The following is a 12,714-nucleotide window of genomic DNA, read 5'->3' as shown; positions in this document are numbered from 1 at the left end:
TAGGCCTAAATTGCCCCTAGTTGGCAAAATGGGCTGACAGACCCTTCAGATTATTGAAAAGTTGCTCTTGAGACTATAAGCTCTGGTTACTTTGGGTGGAAATCCAGCTAATATATAGAGAGTCGTGACCAATAGAAATTTTAACACATTGTGTTTGACCTCTCTGTTTCAGGCGGATGATGATCGAGAAGATTGCAGCCCACGTAGCTGACTTCAGCCCCAGGCTGCAGAGTAACACGCGGGCCCTCTACCAGTACTGCCCCATCCCTGTCATCAGTTTCCCTCAGCTGGACAACGAGCTCTTCTGCAACATCTACTACCTCAGACATCTGTGTGACACCACTCGTTTCCCCAACTGGCCCATTCGAGACCCTGTATGTCTCTTTTTCCTTATTTATCCAAGCTTATAAATGTCCTGCTTGTATTTTCTAAGACATCTTTTAAAGTCCACTGCATTTATTTCTACAGGTGAAGCTGCTAAAAGACACTCTTGAAGCCTGGAAGAGGGAGGTGGAGAAAAAGCCTCCGTCTATGTCTGTAGATGACGCCTACGAAGTCCTCAACCTCCCCAAAGGACAGGGGCAGTGAGTGGCCTTTGAGTTGTTATTCGTCTTGTGTCCTGAATCATGTTTATTGATGAGTGGCAATAAATGTGGCGGATGTGGGTGAAGACGAAGAAGTTGGTGGAGTGTGGAAGGAAAAAATAAGTTGGATAATGTCAGTTGGATAGTAGGACTCAAGAAGTGTTTGTGTTTCTGTCTTCAGGCATGAGGAGAGTAAAATCAGGAAAGCTTACTTCAGACTGGCGCAGAAGTACCATCCTGACAAGAACCCCGAGGGCAGAGTACGTATAAAGATCATTACTGACATGACGTATACGTTCGTGCTTACATCCTGTAGCTTTACCCACAGATTTCATTTCAACTTTAATCTTTCAGGAAATGTTTGAGAAAGTCAACAAAGCCTACGAGTTCCTTTGTACGAAGTCGGCACGAATCGTGGACGGGCCCGACCCAGAAAACATCATCCTCATCCTCAAAACTCAGAGCATCCTGTTCAACCGACACAAACAAGGTGCGTAGGCAGGCAACAGGTTCTTAAAGTCTTAAATTCAAATTTACTAGTAAAAGCTCTTAAAGCAGTGGCTCCCAAACTGGGGGGCTGACAATCACAATAATAATAATACATGGTAATAAATGACCTTCAGCATAGAAATTAGGAATTCTACCATGAGATAGTATCATTAAACTGTGGCATTAACAAGTCTCAAAGTCATACATTACCTTGCTGATGTATGTAGACACCTTGGTGGATGGATCAATTTTCTTTTCTTTCATTTTTGCTATTTTCTTTCTACATATACATTCAAAAAAGAAACAAGTTCAGGAACATTTTGCTGAATGATTTCAGTAAAAAAATAACTAACTTCATTATCTATAAACAGAGCTGGAACCTTACAAGTACGCGGGATACCCGATGCTCATCAAAACGATCACGATGGAAACAGAGGATGATCAGCTCTTCTCCAAGACGTCCCCTCTCCTCCCAGCTGCCGTTGAACTGGCCTTCCACACTGTCAACTGCTCGGCTCTGAACGCAGAGGAGCTGCGCCGCGACAACGGCATCGAGGTAATCACATACTCACAAATCCTGAAATATCGACCAGTCAACATGGAACATTATATCGGTCCATCCACGTGTGGATTTGAGGAACTGTGATTGACATAAATCATCAAATTTTGTGTTTAATCAGGTGTTGTTGGAGGCTCTCTCTCGGTGTGTTGCCGTGTTAACTGCATCCAGCAAGCCTGATGACATGGCCGTACAGGTAAAATATCACCAAACACTGAGTCACACCTTATGTATAATACTGCCTGTAATGATTTCTCTGACGCTTCAACATTTATCTGTGCCACAGGTGTGCGGGCACATCTGTAAGTGCTACAGCGTAGCAGCCCAGTTTGAGGAATGCAGGGAAAAGATCATCGAACTGCCCAATATCATCAGAGACCTCTGTCACATCTTGTTCTATGGAAAGGTGAGGATCACACACCTGCTATGTTTACTTATTTCTGTAATTACAAAGTCTGTCTGTACAATAAAAATCTTCCATCTGTCTGCAGTATTTTTCAGCATCATGTCATTGTAATTTTATCTGTGAGATCTTGAATCAGTTAGAAATGGTGCTACGTGCATTTTAGAGCCTGCAGTTGACAAAGATTTTCTCGCTTGCTTTACTGAAGAAACTAAAGAGGCTGTTTTGGTAGTTAAAGCCATAAAAAACCAATAAATCACAGATTGAGTTTGATAAATACCCATCCCGTTACTTTATTACTGTAATCAACAGAATCGATTTCATAAACGATTGCATGTGCATATAAATATGTTCAATGTGACAAAACATGTAGGTGAATCACACAAAAAGGGAAGAACACACTGAAAAACAATACAAATAAATTGTAGATGGGTAGTAAAAAAAAAAAAAAAAAATATAAATGAACAGCAATAAACACACACAACGAGCAGAAAATGATCCAAACAGTAGTCAATAAATTCATGGATTCATGTTCTCCCTCTCGCCTCCTCTCAGGGTCTCCCAAAAACCGCTGCCCTGGCGGTCCAGTGCGTGAGCTCCTTCGCCGTGGATTTCTTCCTACAGACCCATCTGTACCACGCTGGCGTGCTCTGGCACCTGCTGGTCCACCTCTTCAACTACGACTACACCCTGGAGGAGAGCGGCGTGCAGGCCAGCCAGGAAACAAACCAACAGGAGGTCGCAAACAACCTGGCCAAGCTCAGCCTGGTCGCTCTCAGCCGTCTGGGAGGCTACGCCCAGACGCCGCACACCCCGGACGGGAACAATCCCGTGTCGGAGACCAACGGTGTCGAGGGAACACCTCCAGAGAACCCCACCATCCGCAAGAGCTTAGCGGCCATGTTGACACCCTACATCTCCAGGAAGCTGGGAACAGGATCTCCTGCTGAGGTACAGTATGTTGTACAGGTGGATACAAATGTTTACATACATAAACCACAACACCAGACTGAGCTCTACGTGCCCTGTTGTGCATTCAGGTGTTGAAGCTGCTGAATAGTAACTCTGAGAACCCGTACCTGATCTGGAACAACGGAACACGAGCGGAGCTGCTGGAGTTCCTGGAGGGTCAGCAGGAGGGAAACATCAAAAGGGTAGGAATAAAATATATATACTTTTTTTCTTTTCCAAGCTTTATTTATTAAATTTCCTCACAAATGATGCAGAGTAAGTGGTGGTTGGCAAACCTCACTTTACTCGGAGAATAGATAAAAGACGAAACAGAACAGTGATACTGGAGACTCAACAAAATGATCTGTTTTCAAGTGGTGGTTTATACCGGACGCAACGTTAAATTGGGCAAATGTTTTATCTTCTAACCTGATATTCATTGGCAAAACAATTCTTGTGCCTACAAAGCATCAAAATGATTTAGTATTGGCTTATAATTAAATGTTTCCACATCCTTACTCTGAACTTTTCATGTCTTTCTTCCTCTTTATTTTTAGCTACGCTGAGTTTTCTAAACTGTCTGAGGCCCACCACCACCTGAAACTGAAAAAAAAAAAGTTTTACAAATCAAGAATGAATGTGTTTTGCTTTGAAAATACAACCTCAAATACCAAAGTATGTAAAAATATCCTTTAGTTGGAGGGAATAATCTTGGTGCATTAAATTAGTGATTGATTCAGGCAGACGTGAGCTTTGTTACCTGTGTTGAGGTAATCATGGAGCTGATTTTTTCCAAATGATAATGAGCAACTTAAGATAGAAGTAATATGTTTCTGTCACATTATTTGTGTTTTTTAAATAACATATTTGGATTCAGGTGCACCCCTCCTAGAATCTGCAGTATTTTTGTAATTTTCAAAGCTAGTTATTTTTGTATCTAAATGCGCTCAAGAATTCACATAAATAATAAAAAATAACTTCTTAAAATGCCCTTTTTCAGTGACCAGTTAAATTTATTTCACTATACCAATCATGATGCATCATCGTGTAGAGACAAAGGTGTTTTTTTTATTGTAAGCTAGATAACACTTCCTCGGATGAAGTGACACAGGTCGTGTTTTTTTTTCTTGGGTGCTCAGATTTTTTTTAACAATCAGAAGAAACTTTGAGAACCCAGATGCAGAGGCTACAACCATGTTTGAGATTGATCTAAAAAGCTGTTGATATTGATATTATGAAAATTGCATCCTCTCTCTGGTCTTTTTTTTTTAGGGAGAGAATGATGAAAGCTTTGGTGCAGAGTTTGTGTTCAGTGATCACAGCAAAGAGCTGATAGTTGGGGAGATCTTTGTGCGGGTCTACAATGAGCAACCAACTTTCCCTCTCGAGGTGAGTACAACAACAAGATGGTATCACAGCCACATTCAGTCTGCTTTTTAAAAAACGTTTGCTCATCAAATTTTTATGTAGGATAAAACATGAACTCAAGCTCAGATCAGCTCATGAAAAATATGTAAAATGTTTTTTTTAATGCCATAATGTGTTCTACCATCTCTGATTTTAGTACCCGAAAGCGTTTGCAGCCAGTCTGCTGGACTACGTCGGCTCCCAGGCTCAGTACCTCCACACTCTGCTGGCCATGAGTCAGAGTAACAAGGTGGAGTCCCAGCAGCACGCAGAGAGGCTCCGCTTCGCTGAGATGGCTTTAGAGGCTCTCCGCAATGTCATCAAGAACAACCCCGGTGAGATATGACACTTCAACCAGCTTGGCCAACCTGTTGTCGAGGTGTTTAATTTAGACGCCCTAATTTTAGAGCTTATGTTTCTAAGCAGTTCTCTTCGTATCCTTTCAGGTTCTGAGTCAGAGTGCATCGGACATTTCAAACTGCTCTTCTCGTTGTTGCGAGTTCACGGGGCCGGCAGAGTACAGCAGCTGGTGTTGGAGGTAGAGATTATTTGGTCCTGACATCTAATTACTGTGTTTCCCAAAATGTTCCTCCCTGCGTTTTATTCACATTGTTTTCCCCTGCAGGTTGTGAATACAGTGACATCAAATCAAGAATGTGTTAGCAACATTGCAGAGTCGCTGGTGTTGTCCAACCTTCTGCTGCTGCTGCACTCCCTCCCCTCCAGTAAGAAGAAAACTCTTAAAACAGAAAGAAAAATCACTGGTTTATCATTTGTGCTCTTTGCTGCCTTCTCTGTAAGTATTGCAGTGTTGTATCTTTGGATTAAAACATGTCTTTGTATCGTTTAGGCCGGCAAATGGTGCTGGAAACCTTGTATGCGCTGACTTCTAACACAAAGATAGTGAAAGAGGCTATGGCCAAAGGTCAGTGTGATTCTGTGTTGGGTGTTTTTTTCTGAAGACTGCTCCATATTTATGTGCTTGGATGTTCATGCTTATCTCTTTGCTCCCCAGGTGCTCTGATCTACTTGCTCGACCTCTTCTGTAACTGCACACATCCCCAGGTCCGCACGCAGACTGCAGAGCTCTTCTCCAAGATGACCTCAGACAAGCTGGTCGGACCAAAGGTCAGTGCGATGGATAGATAAGAAGTGAAATAATGCATGTCCTTGTTGCATCATTGCCGATCCTCATCTAACCCCTAATCATCCTTTTTTAATCGTTTGCTTTCTGCCAGGTGCGTCTAACGCTGATGCGTTTCCTCCCTGGTGTGTTCATGGACGCCATGCGAGACAACGCCGAGGCAGCAGTGCACATATTCGAGGGAACACATGAGAACCCAGAACTCATCTGGAACGACAACTCAAGGGAGAAAGTGTCCACGACTGTCCGGGAGATGATGCTCGAGTATGACATGAGTCCAGTTCGATAACATATTTAACCAATAGCTTGTCGATTAGTCAGGTGTGAAATGTTTCCTAACTGTGTGATATGATACTGAACTTAATTCTTTACTTTTTAAATTTTTTCCAGGCACTTTAAACAGCAAAAGGATAATCCTGATGTTAACTGGAAAGTAAGTGTAAGAATTTATAATTTAACTTTTAACTATCAACTTGACTACCAAAGTCAATCATATGACTACATAAAGAGACACAAAAGACTACAAGTAGACACAAAACTATGATTAAGAGACACAGATTGACCAAGAAGAGACAGAAGTGCCACGACGAGACACAAAACTGCAGACACAGTAATAACTATAATAGATGCAGAACAACTACAAGGGGCAAAGACACACAAATTGATGAAGGGGGGCCGTAAAACTACCAGAAAGATCACAAAGAAGTACCACTGAGACATAAAACAACTTCAAAAAGACAAACTTATCACAGAGACTCAAAAAAACTGCAAAACTGTGTCTCTTCAAATCTGTATAAGCTCTTTTAGCAGAGGGTGGGTGTGCCCAGTCATGGGGTCTGTTGTCTCGTAATCCTTCCATGAAACAGTAATGCGTTGTGTTTGATTTAATGTGACAATAAGTTGTTGGTTTGTGTTTTCAGATGCCAGAGGACTTCACAGTGGCATATGGGGCAGGACAGGGCGAGCTAGAAGTGGGCGGTGTCTTCCTGCGTATCTTCATTGCTCAGCCGGGCTGGGTGCTGCGCAAGCCTCGAGAGTTCCTGGTGTCGCTCCTGGAGACGCTGACTGAGCTGCTGGAGAAAAACAACCCCAACGTGAGCGGCGCCCTTATTGAGAAAACAAATGCACAGCATTCTGTTGTCTCAGGCCAACGATTTTCACCTCTTCCTGACATCTCTGTTCTCCTGCAGGGTGAGGCCCTGGAGACGGTTACCACGGCAGCAGTATGTCTGTTCAGCTCACAGAGCCAGCTGGCCGATCAGGTTCCTCCTCTGGGTCACCTGCCTCGCATCCTGGCAGCACTCAACCACAAGAACAACGCCGTGCCCAAGAGCTCCATCCGCCTCCTCCACGTGCTGTCAGACAATGAGGTCAGGACATGACTGTTTCTTAACTCTCTGAACTCTGTACACCCTTTTTCACACTTTGTATTTATTAAAAGTCCAGTTTAAAAGATTTTGACATTTATTAGGAAGAGAAGTTTTGTCTCCTTGGCTAAAACTTGTTTTTTGTAGCTGTGTGTGCGCTCCATGGCTTCTCTGGAAACCATCGGCCCCCTCATGACCGGGATGAAATGTCGGCCCGACATGGCCGGACTGGCCTGTGAAGCTCTCAACCGCATGTTCCAGAAGGAGCAGACTGAACTAGTGGCGCAGGTAAATACCAGTCAGCATTATTGTTTGATTTTATTTTGTTATGGGCATCATGTTTAATGACCGCGTCGTTTGGTTAATGAACTGATCAGGCTCTGAGAGTGGAGCTGGTTCCATACCTCCTCAAGCTACTGGAAGGAATCGGACTGGAGACTCTAGAAAACCCCTCGGCTACAAAGGCCCAGATAGTGAAGGCTCTCAAGTCCATGACTCGCAGTCTGCAATTTGGAGAACAGGTAAGGCCGGAATTAACTGTTAAAGCTTTTAGATGATTAGTAATGTTTTTTATTTGCAGAGTACAACCCCAGTTCCAAAAAAGTTGGGACTTTGTTTAAAATGCAAATAAAAATACATCACAATGATTTGCAAATGCAGTGCAGAGGTATTTAATGTTCAAACGAATAAACTATATAATTTTTTGTAAATTTATACTCATTCTGAATTTGATGCCTGCAACACGCTCCAAAAAAGTCAGGTCAGGAGCCTGTTTACCTCTGTGTTACATCACCTTTTCTTCTAACACTCAGTAAATGTTTGGGAACTGAGGGCACTAATTGCTGAAGTTTTGAAAGTGAAATTCTTTCCCGTTCTTGCTTGATATGTTCGACTTCAGGTGTCCAATAATTGTTAGAAATTACATCATGCTGGTTGTTCATGTTATTTGAAATTCTTAACCGATAATTGCTTTGCAGGTGAATGAGATTCTAGCGAAGTCCTCGGTGTGGAGTGCCTTCAAAGACCAGAAACATGATCTATTCATCTCAGAGTCTCAGACTGCAGGTTACTTGACAGGTAAAGTGTTTCTATGAACTTAAGCTGCTATTAAACTCTCACAAAACACAAAACCTGACATTTTCTTCTCAATCAAAGCTCTTAAATGATTTTTCTGAGTGTTTTAAAAGGTAAGTCTTTTCTCTGCTGTTGTTGAATCTTGATGCTTTGCTTTATCCTAAACACCACCTTGTGGCTGACTCCTCACTTGTGCTTAAACCCAGCGGCCCTTTCTCTCTCCACATCCTGTAACTTCCTGGCTCTGCCCTTCCCTTCTTCCTCTTTGTCCTCAACGTTTTCCTCCTCAGGGGTATCCACTCCTTCTCTCCTGGCCGCCAGCAGCCCACTGCGAGGCGGGCTCTAGACTCCTAAGCTGGGCCCTCGCAGCCCTCCTCTCGCTTGCTCTGATGCAGGTAGACCTTGACCTGACATTTGCCCTTCCCTCTTTTCCTCCATCTTTGTCCCACACTTACTTTTCCATTCCTCCCTCTCCATCTTCGCATTACTGAAAATAATGTCAGACCATCTTCATCTCCATCCACTGACTCTTTATCCCACAAAAATGTTCCTGACATCCACACATGAATGTGATTACTGTCTCATGTGATGTGATTTGGGAAATGCCAGGGAGTTTACAGTCTGCTGTGGGCAAGAGACTAGCATGGGTTTCAATTAGAAAACACTAGAGCTGGAAGAAAGTAAAAAAAAGTTCACAGCATGTAGCCAGTAATTCAAAGAAAAATCTCTTTTCATTGAAGTTTTTAATTAAAGTGTGGGGTTAAAATTACCATTTATTCTTATTTACAATACAAAAAAAATAAAAAGGACCAAATTCAGGGTTATTTTTGCAGTGTTGTACAAAGCAAGTGTTATTTTGGAAGGAATTGCCTTGACAGAATCAAAAAGCTCCTGAAAATTAGATAAACTAATTAATAATGTGGACAACAGAATTATTTTTTCACCCAGATGAGTATTGTTTACATGAACTGTAATATTACAGTTATTGTCTCCTTGACTTGACAATCTCACTAACAGTTATTAAATATTCAGGTATCTAAATTAAAAATGAAAATATGTTCACTTACAGTTAGAGCATTCATTTTTCTGTTCACATGCTACTTATCAGGGCCTGATTAATGACCAAGATGCCCCCTTCACATCACATGCACGTGTCATGCACACAAACATTCTGCTGTCCAATCAGTTTTAATGGTCAATGACATCAATTTAATAGACTCATATGTTCAGTTTTAAACCTCTAAAATTACTTTTAATAATGAAACGGAAATGACTTGACGTGAGGATGATGATGATGATGACAATGTGAGTTTGAGTTTCTGTTTTCCAAAATAAGTCTCAACAGAGTTTTTACGCAGCGTGTTATCAGCCCAGAGGTTGGCCATTTTAGAGCTGCTTAACATAAACAACACGTCCGAACTCGCAGCTGTTCCTGCTGCCTTCAAATGAAGTTTGGTTTACCATTTTCAGGTTCCTATGAACACTTTCCTCTTGTGGTATTCACGGCCTCGTAAGTGTAAATTTTGAAAACTCTTTTCGCAATTGTTGGACAAGATGGTCAGTTTTGGTCAACTGAAGATGAACTTGTCTGAACAACAAATCAGTTTCTCATCAATTGACGTCCTTAATAGACTGGTTGAAGAAAGGCGTTAATTTTTTATATGATAGATCGGCACTTTGATCCAAAAAGTTGTACTAGTAAACTATCAGACTCTTCAATAGTTAAATTTCCAAAATGCAAAACGTAGCACTCTGTCCTTCTGACCCAAGTCCTTCTCCATAAGTTTTAGCAGCTTCCACACATTTTCCTGGACATTTCTGTGGTTTAGACGTCCTAAAGTTGGCTTCAGTTGAATATTCAGCAGGAAAAAAACAGCCTCAGAAAAGGCTGCACGTCTTGGTTACTGACCAAACCTGGATGTTGGCACAAAAACTCTACAGCAGTCAATGGAAATACATGAAAGTAATTTCATTAATAAGCAGCAGAAAAGGGAAAACAAATTCCTGAGAGAAAGTACAGATGACTGGAGCAGATATTCATTTGTCTTCATCCTCTGACATTACTTCAAATTCAGCAACTTTTCCAAACTCTGTCACCCGTCCTTCAACATTTGTCAGAAGCATCTAATAACTAAAATCAGAAGTGGCCCTTCCTCCATTCTGTACATACAGTCGTCTTTTAGATTAGTTTGTCATTATAGCTCACCCCTAGTGCTGCAGCTCTCCCACACAGCCCCACCCGTGCTGACCGTCTTCCTCCGTCCTGTCCTGTCTCCTGCAGGTCCAGGAGTAGCGGGTTACCTTACAGCAGGAACTGGCACCACGGTAATGCCCAGCGTCCCACCCCCCGTGGACAACGACATTGGAGACCAAGGCTGACGGACACACACACACAGCGTCACGCTCAGGCCACCCAGACTGCCCTGCGGCTTCACGGCCACAGCTCAGAGAGGGACCGTTCAGCTCCCGGACGAGGGGATGGAGAGAGAAGAAGACGGAGGAGAGGGGAGGAGAGCGGGCCGCCGTCAACCGTCACCAAAATCTGCTCCAAAACACCTCCTCCAGCATCACTCTCCTCTCCCCTTTACAAACGGCACTCAAGTCTTCATAAACAAATTGTTTTAACGGATGTTTTGTTTCTGTGCTACTTTTCTTGTTTCTTCCAATGACACACAGAAGAGTTTACTTTTTGTATGAATATATTTTTTACTCTAGATTTTTGTTTTTCATGAGAAAGACATTGGAAGACTGAGGCTTATTATAGTCTAACTGTCTCTTCTCAATGATCTTATTCCTCTTTGTCATATCCTGATTGGCTACACTGACCCTAAATCCTGAACAGAGGGTACTTAGCCTTGTTTGGACCTACCCACCTCTTACTTAAACATGCCATTTACTAGTCTACATTATGGATTCTAATATGGAAAAGGAAAACTATGTTAAAAAATAAGAAATCAGAAAATATGTGTGTCCCTGTTTCTCTACTGACCCCTCAGACTGATGCTGACCTCCACACAGATCTGCTCTCCAGATGTCCGGCCTCTTATTCCTCTGATCTTAATTCATCGTTCATTCTGCTCTCTTCTCTTTCAAGGCTGCCCTTTCTGCCTCACTTTTTTTTTTTAAAGTAATTCTCCTTTTCCCCAGAATGCAAAAAGCACTAGAATATTTATATAAGTGAATAAATAACCACCAGAAATGAGCTTCTGCTAAGACATGACGAATGACTTTGACTCTGATTATGAATCTATGTGAAAGACTAGTGCAATTTGTGAAATGTTCAATGTAATATTGCGTATATAAACTTTCTATATTGAATGTACATTACAAAAATAAATAAATCAGTCACACTTGTACATAAAATTTTAAGAATAAAAGGGAATCCACAGTGTTGTTCTTTTGTATTTACATTTGATTTCAACAAAATTAGCTGCTTATTGTTTTGTTTTTAACTTTGTTTGCTGGCATTTATAAAACAAAAAACGCTTTGCACATCTGCACATTAAAAAAGTTTGGACGAGTGGACCAACAAGTTGCAAAAGAACTCCTGCAGACTTTATAATATGCAATTTAACATTTATTTGCAGTACTAGACCTTCATCAGGTAAATGGGTTGTGACAATGAGAAGCCATCTAAAGTGGGAAGTTGCTGGTCTACAACCAATCACGTTTCCTATGTGCAATAAAAAGACATAATTATTAGCTATTAAAGGTATAATCTGCAATACTTGCATAAAGAAAACAAGTAAAGACTCAGTTCCTTTTAATCATCATTAATGACCCACTAGAAGTGTGTGTTGTTGGCTGTGTCTGCAGAAACTCCACCATCTGCCTGTTATTTCCTTTGTTTTGTTCCTTCCTTTGTTTTGCTTTGCTTTGGACTTTACACCAACCCAAAATGTTGGTAATTGACATCCTGATGCGTTTAGAAACAGCTCAGACAAATCCAAATCACTCTGCCTTTGAACACACAACGATATCCAAAAACAGCTAGAAAAACAAAGCACAGTGTTTATTAACAGTGGTAAATGTATCTTAAAATCCTTATTAAATCGGTAAATGCTTGAATAAACTGCTTTCTCAAATATATATATATATATATATGTAAACCCAAATACTGTAGGTTGCAACTGTAAATGAATCTATAGGGATACATTTACATAAATGTAAATGGTTTTGGTTGGAGTGTGTTTAAATATTTAGATTTAATCACTGGTGCGTTGTTGCAGCTCATCTGCAGCAGATTGTCAGGATGAAACACAGGCACCTAATAAACTTTCTTCATCAATGTTCTCACCCCATTTTAGAGGATTTTGTTCAAATACCATGTTAAATATTAAAGTACTAGTGTTAAGCGCTATCCAACTGTTACTTTTGTCCGATCAGAGAGAAGCAAAAGTAAGATTATGGGATATCAAAGTCCAGTTTGACTGCATCTGAATCATTTATCCACAATTTTAAACAGTTGGCACTGGTAGAAGATACGTGTATGTTGTTCACTATGAAATACAGTTACTCTAAATAAATGCATCTCTATGCAAAGAGGGAAATACAAAACACTCACACTTTCATTCCTGCTCTCTGCTACTGTTGATTTCCAGTTGGTCGATATCAGTCTCTGAGCCAGCAGGGTGACAACAGCTAAGGTATCTTTTTTTTTCTTTTTTTTTTTTTTTGTAGCGAGTTAAGGCAATAAGAAGAAACAAACTGCACTGATAACATTTTGGTCTAGAGAT

General features: G+C 41.2%; 1 protein-coding gene across 3 annotated transcripts in view; it reads left to right on the top strand.

The window, feature by feature from the left end:
* dnajc13 (dnaJ homolog subfamily C member 13) overlaps positions 1–10,803 on the top strand; it is a 41,935-nt gene extending 31,132 nt beyond the window's left edge. For 2 of the 3 annotated variants that reach the window (XM_084746748.1, XM_084746747.1), the window contains 23 exons: positions 173–374; positions 469–584; positions 766–844; positions 939–1,074; positions 1,445–1,629; positions 1,754–1,828; positions 1,919–2,038; positions 2,591–2,986; positions 3,076–3,189; positions 4,259–4,375; positions 4,551–4,728; positions 4,840–4,931; positions 5,019–5,118; positions 5,244–5,318; positions 5,409–5,521; positions 5,632–5,801; positions 5,928–5,970; positions 6,458–6,631; positions 6,728–6,907; positions 7,052–7,192; positions 7,282–7,425; positions 7,882–7,981; positions 10,260–10,803. In XM_084746748.1, coding sequence (XP_084602874.1) covers positions 173–374; positions 469–584; positions 766–844; positions 939–1,074; positions 1,445–1,629; positions 1,754–1,828; positions 1,919–2,038; positions 2,591–2,986; positions 3,076–3,189; positions 4,259–4,375; positions 4,551–4,728; positions 4,840–4,931; positions 5,019–5,118; positions 5,244–5,318; positions 5,409–5,521; positions 5,632–5,801; positions 5,928–5,970; positions 6,458–6,631; positions 6,728–6,907; positions 7,052–7,192; positions 7,282–7,425; positions 7,882–7,981; positions 10,260–10,357 — 3,148 coding nt within the window. In that variant the 3' untranslated portion in view covers positions 10,358–10,803. Of the gene's footprint in view, positions 1–172; positions 375–468; positions 585–765; positions 845–938; positions 1,075–1,444; positions 1,630–1,753; positions 1,829–1,918; positions 2,039–2,590; positions 2,987–3,075; positions 3,190–4,258; positions 4,376–4,550; positions 4,729–4,839; positions 4,932–5,018; positions 5,119–5,243; positions 5,319–5,408; positions 5,522–5,631; positions 5,802–5,927; positions 5,971–6,457; positions 6,632–6,727; positions 6,908–7,051; positions 7,193–7,281; positions 7,426–7,881; positions 7,982–8,268; positions 8,374–10,259 lie in introns of all 3 variants that reach the window. The other variant, XM_084746749.1, reaches the window with a different exon arrangement.
* The last annotated feature ends 1,911 nt before the right edge of the window (positions 10,804–12,714 follow it).

Source organism: Lutjanus erythropterus, chromosome 21 (assembly GCF_056507025.1).
Source record: "Lutjanus erythropterus isolate fLutEry1 chromosome 21, fLutEry1.hap2, whole genome shotgun sequence".
NCBI classification, from domain to species: domain Eukaryota; kingdom Metazoa; phylum Chordata; class Actinopteri; order Lutjaniformes; family Lutjanidae; genus Lutjanus; species Lutjanus erythropterus.
The sequence above is the reverse complement of the archived record's forward strand: the minus strand, read 5'-3'. Positions and strand labels throughout refer to the sequence as shown.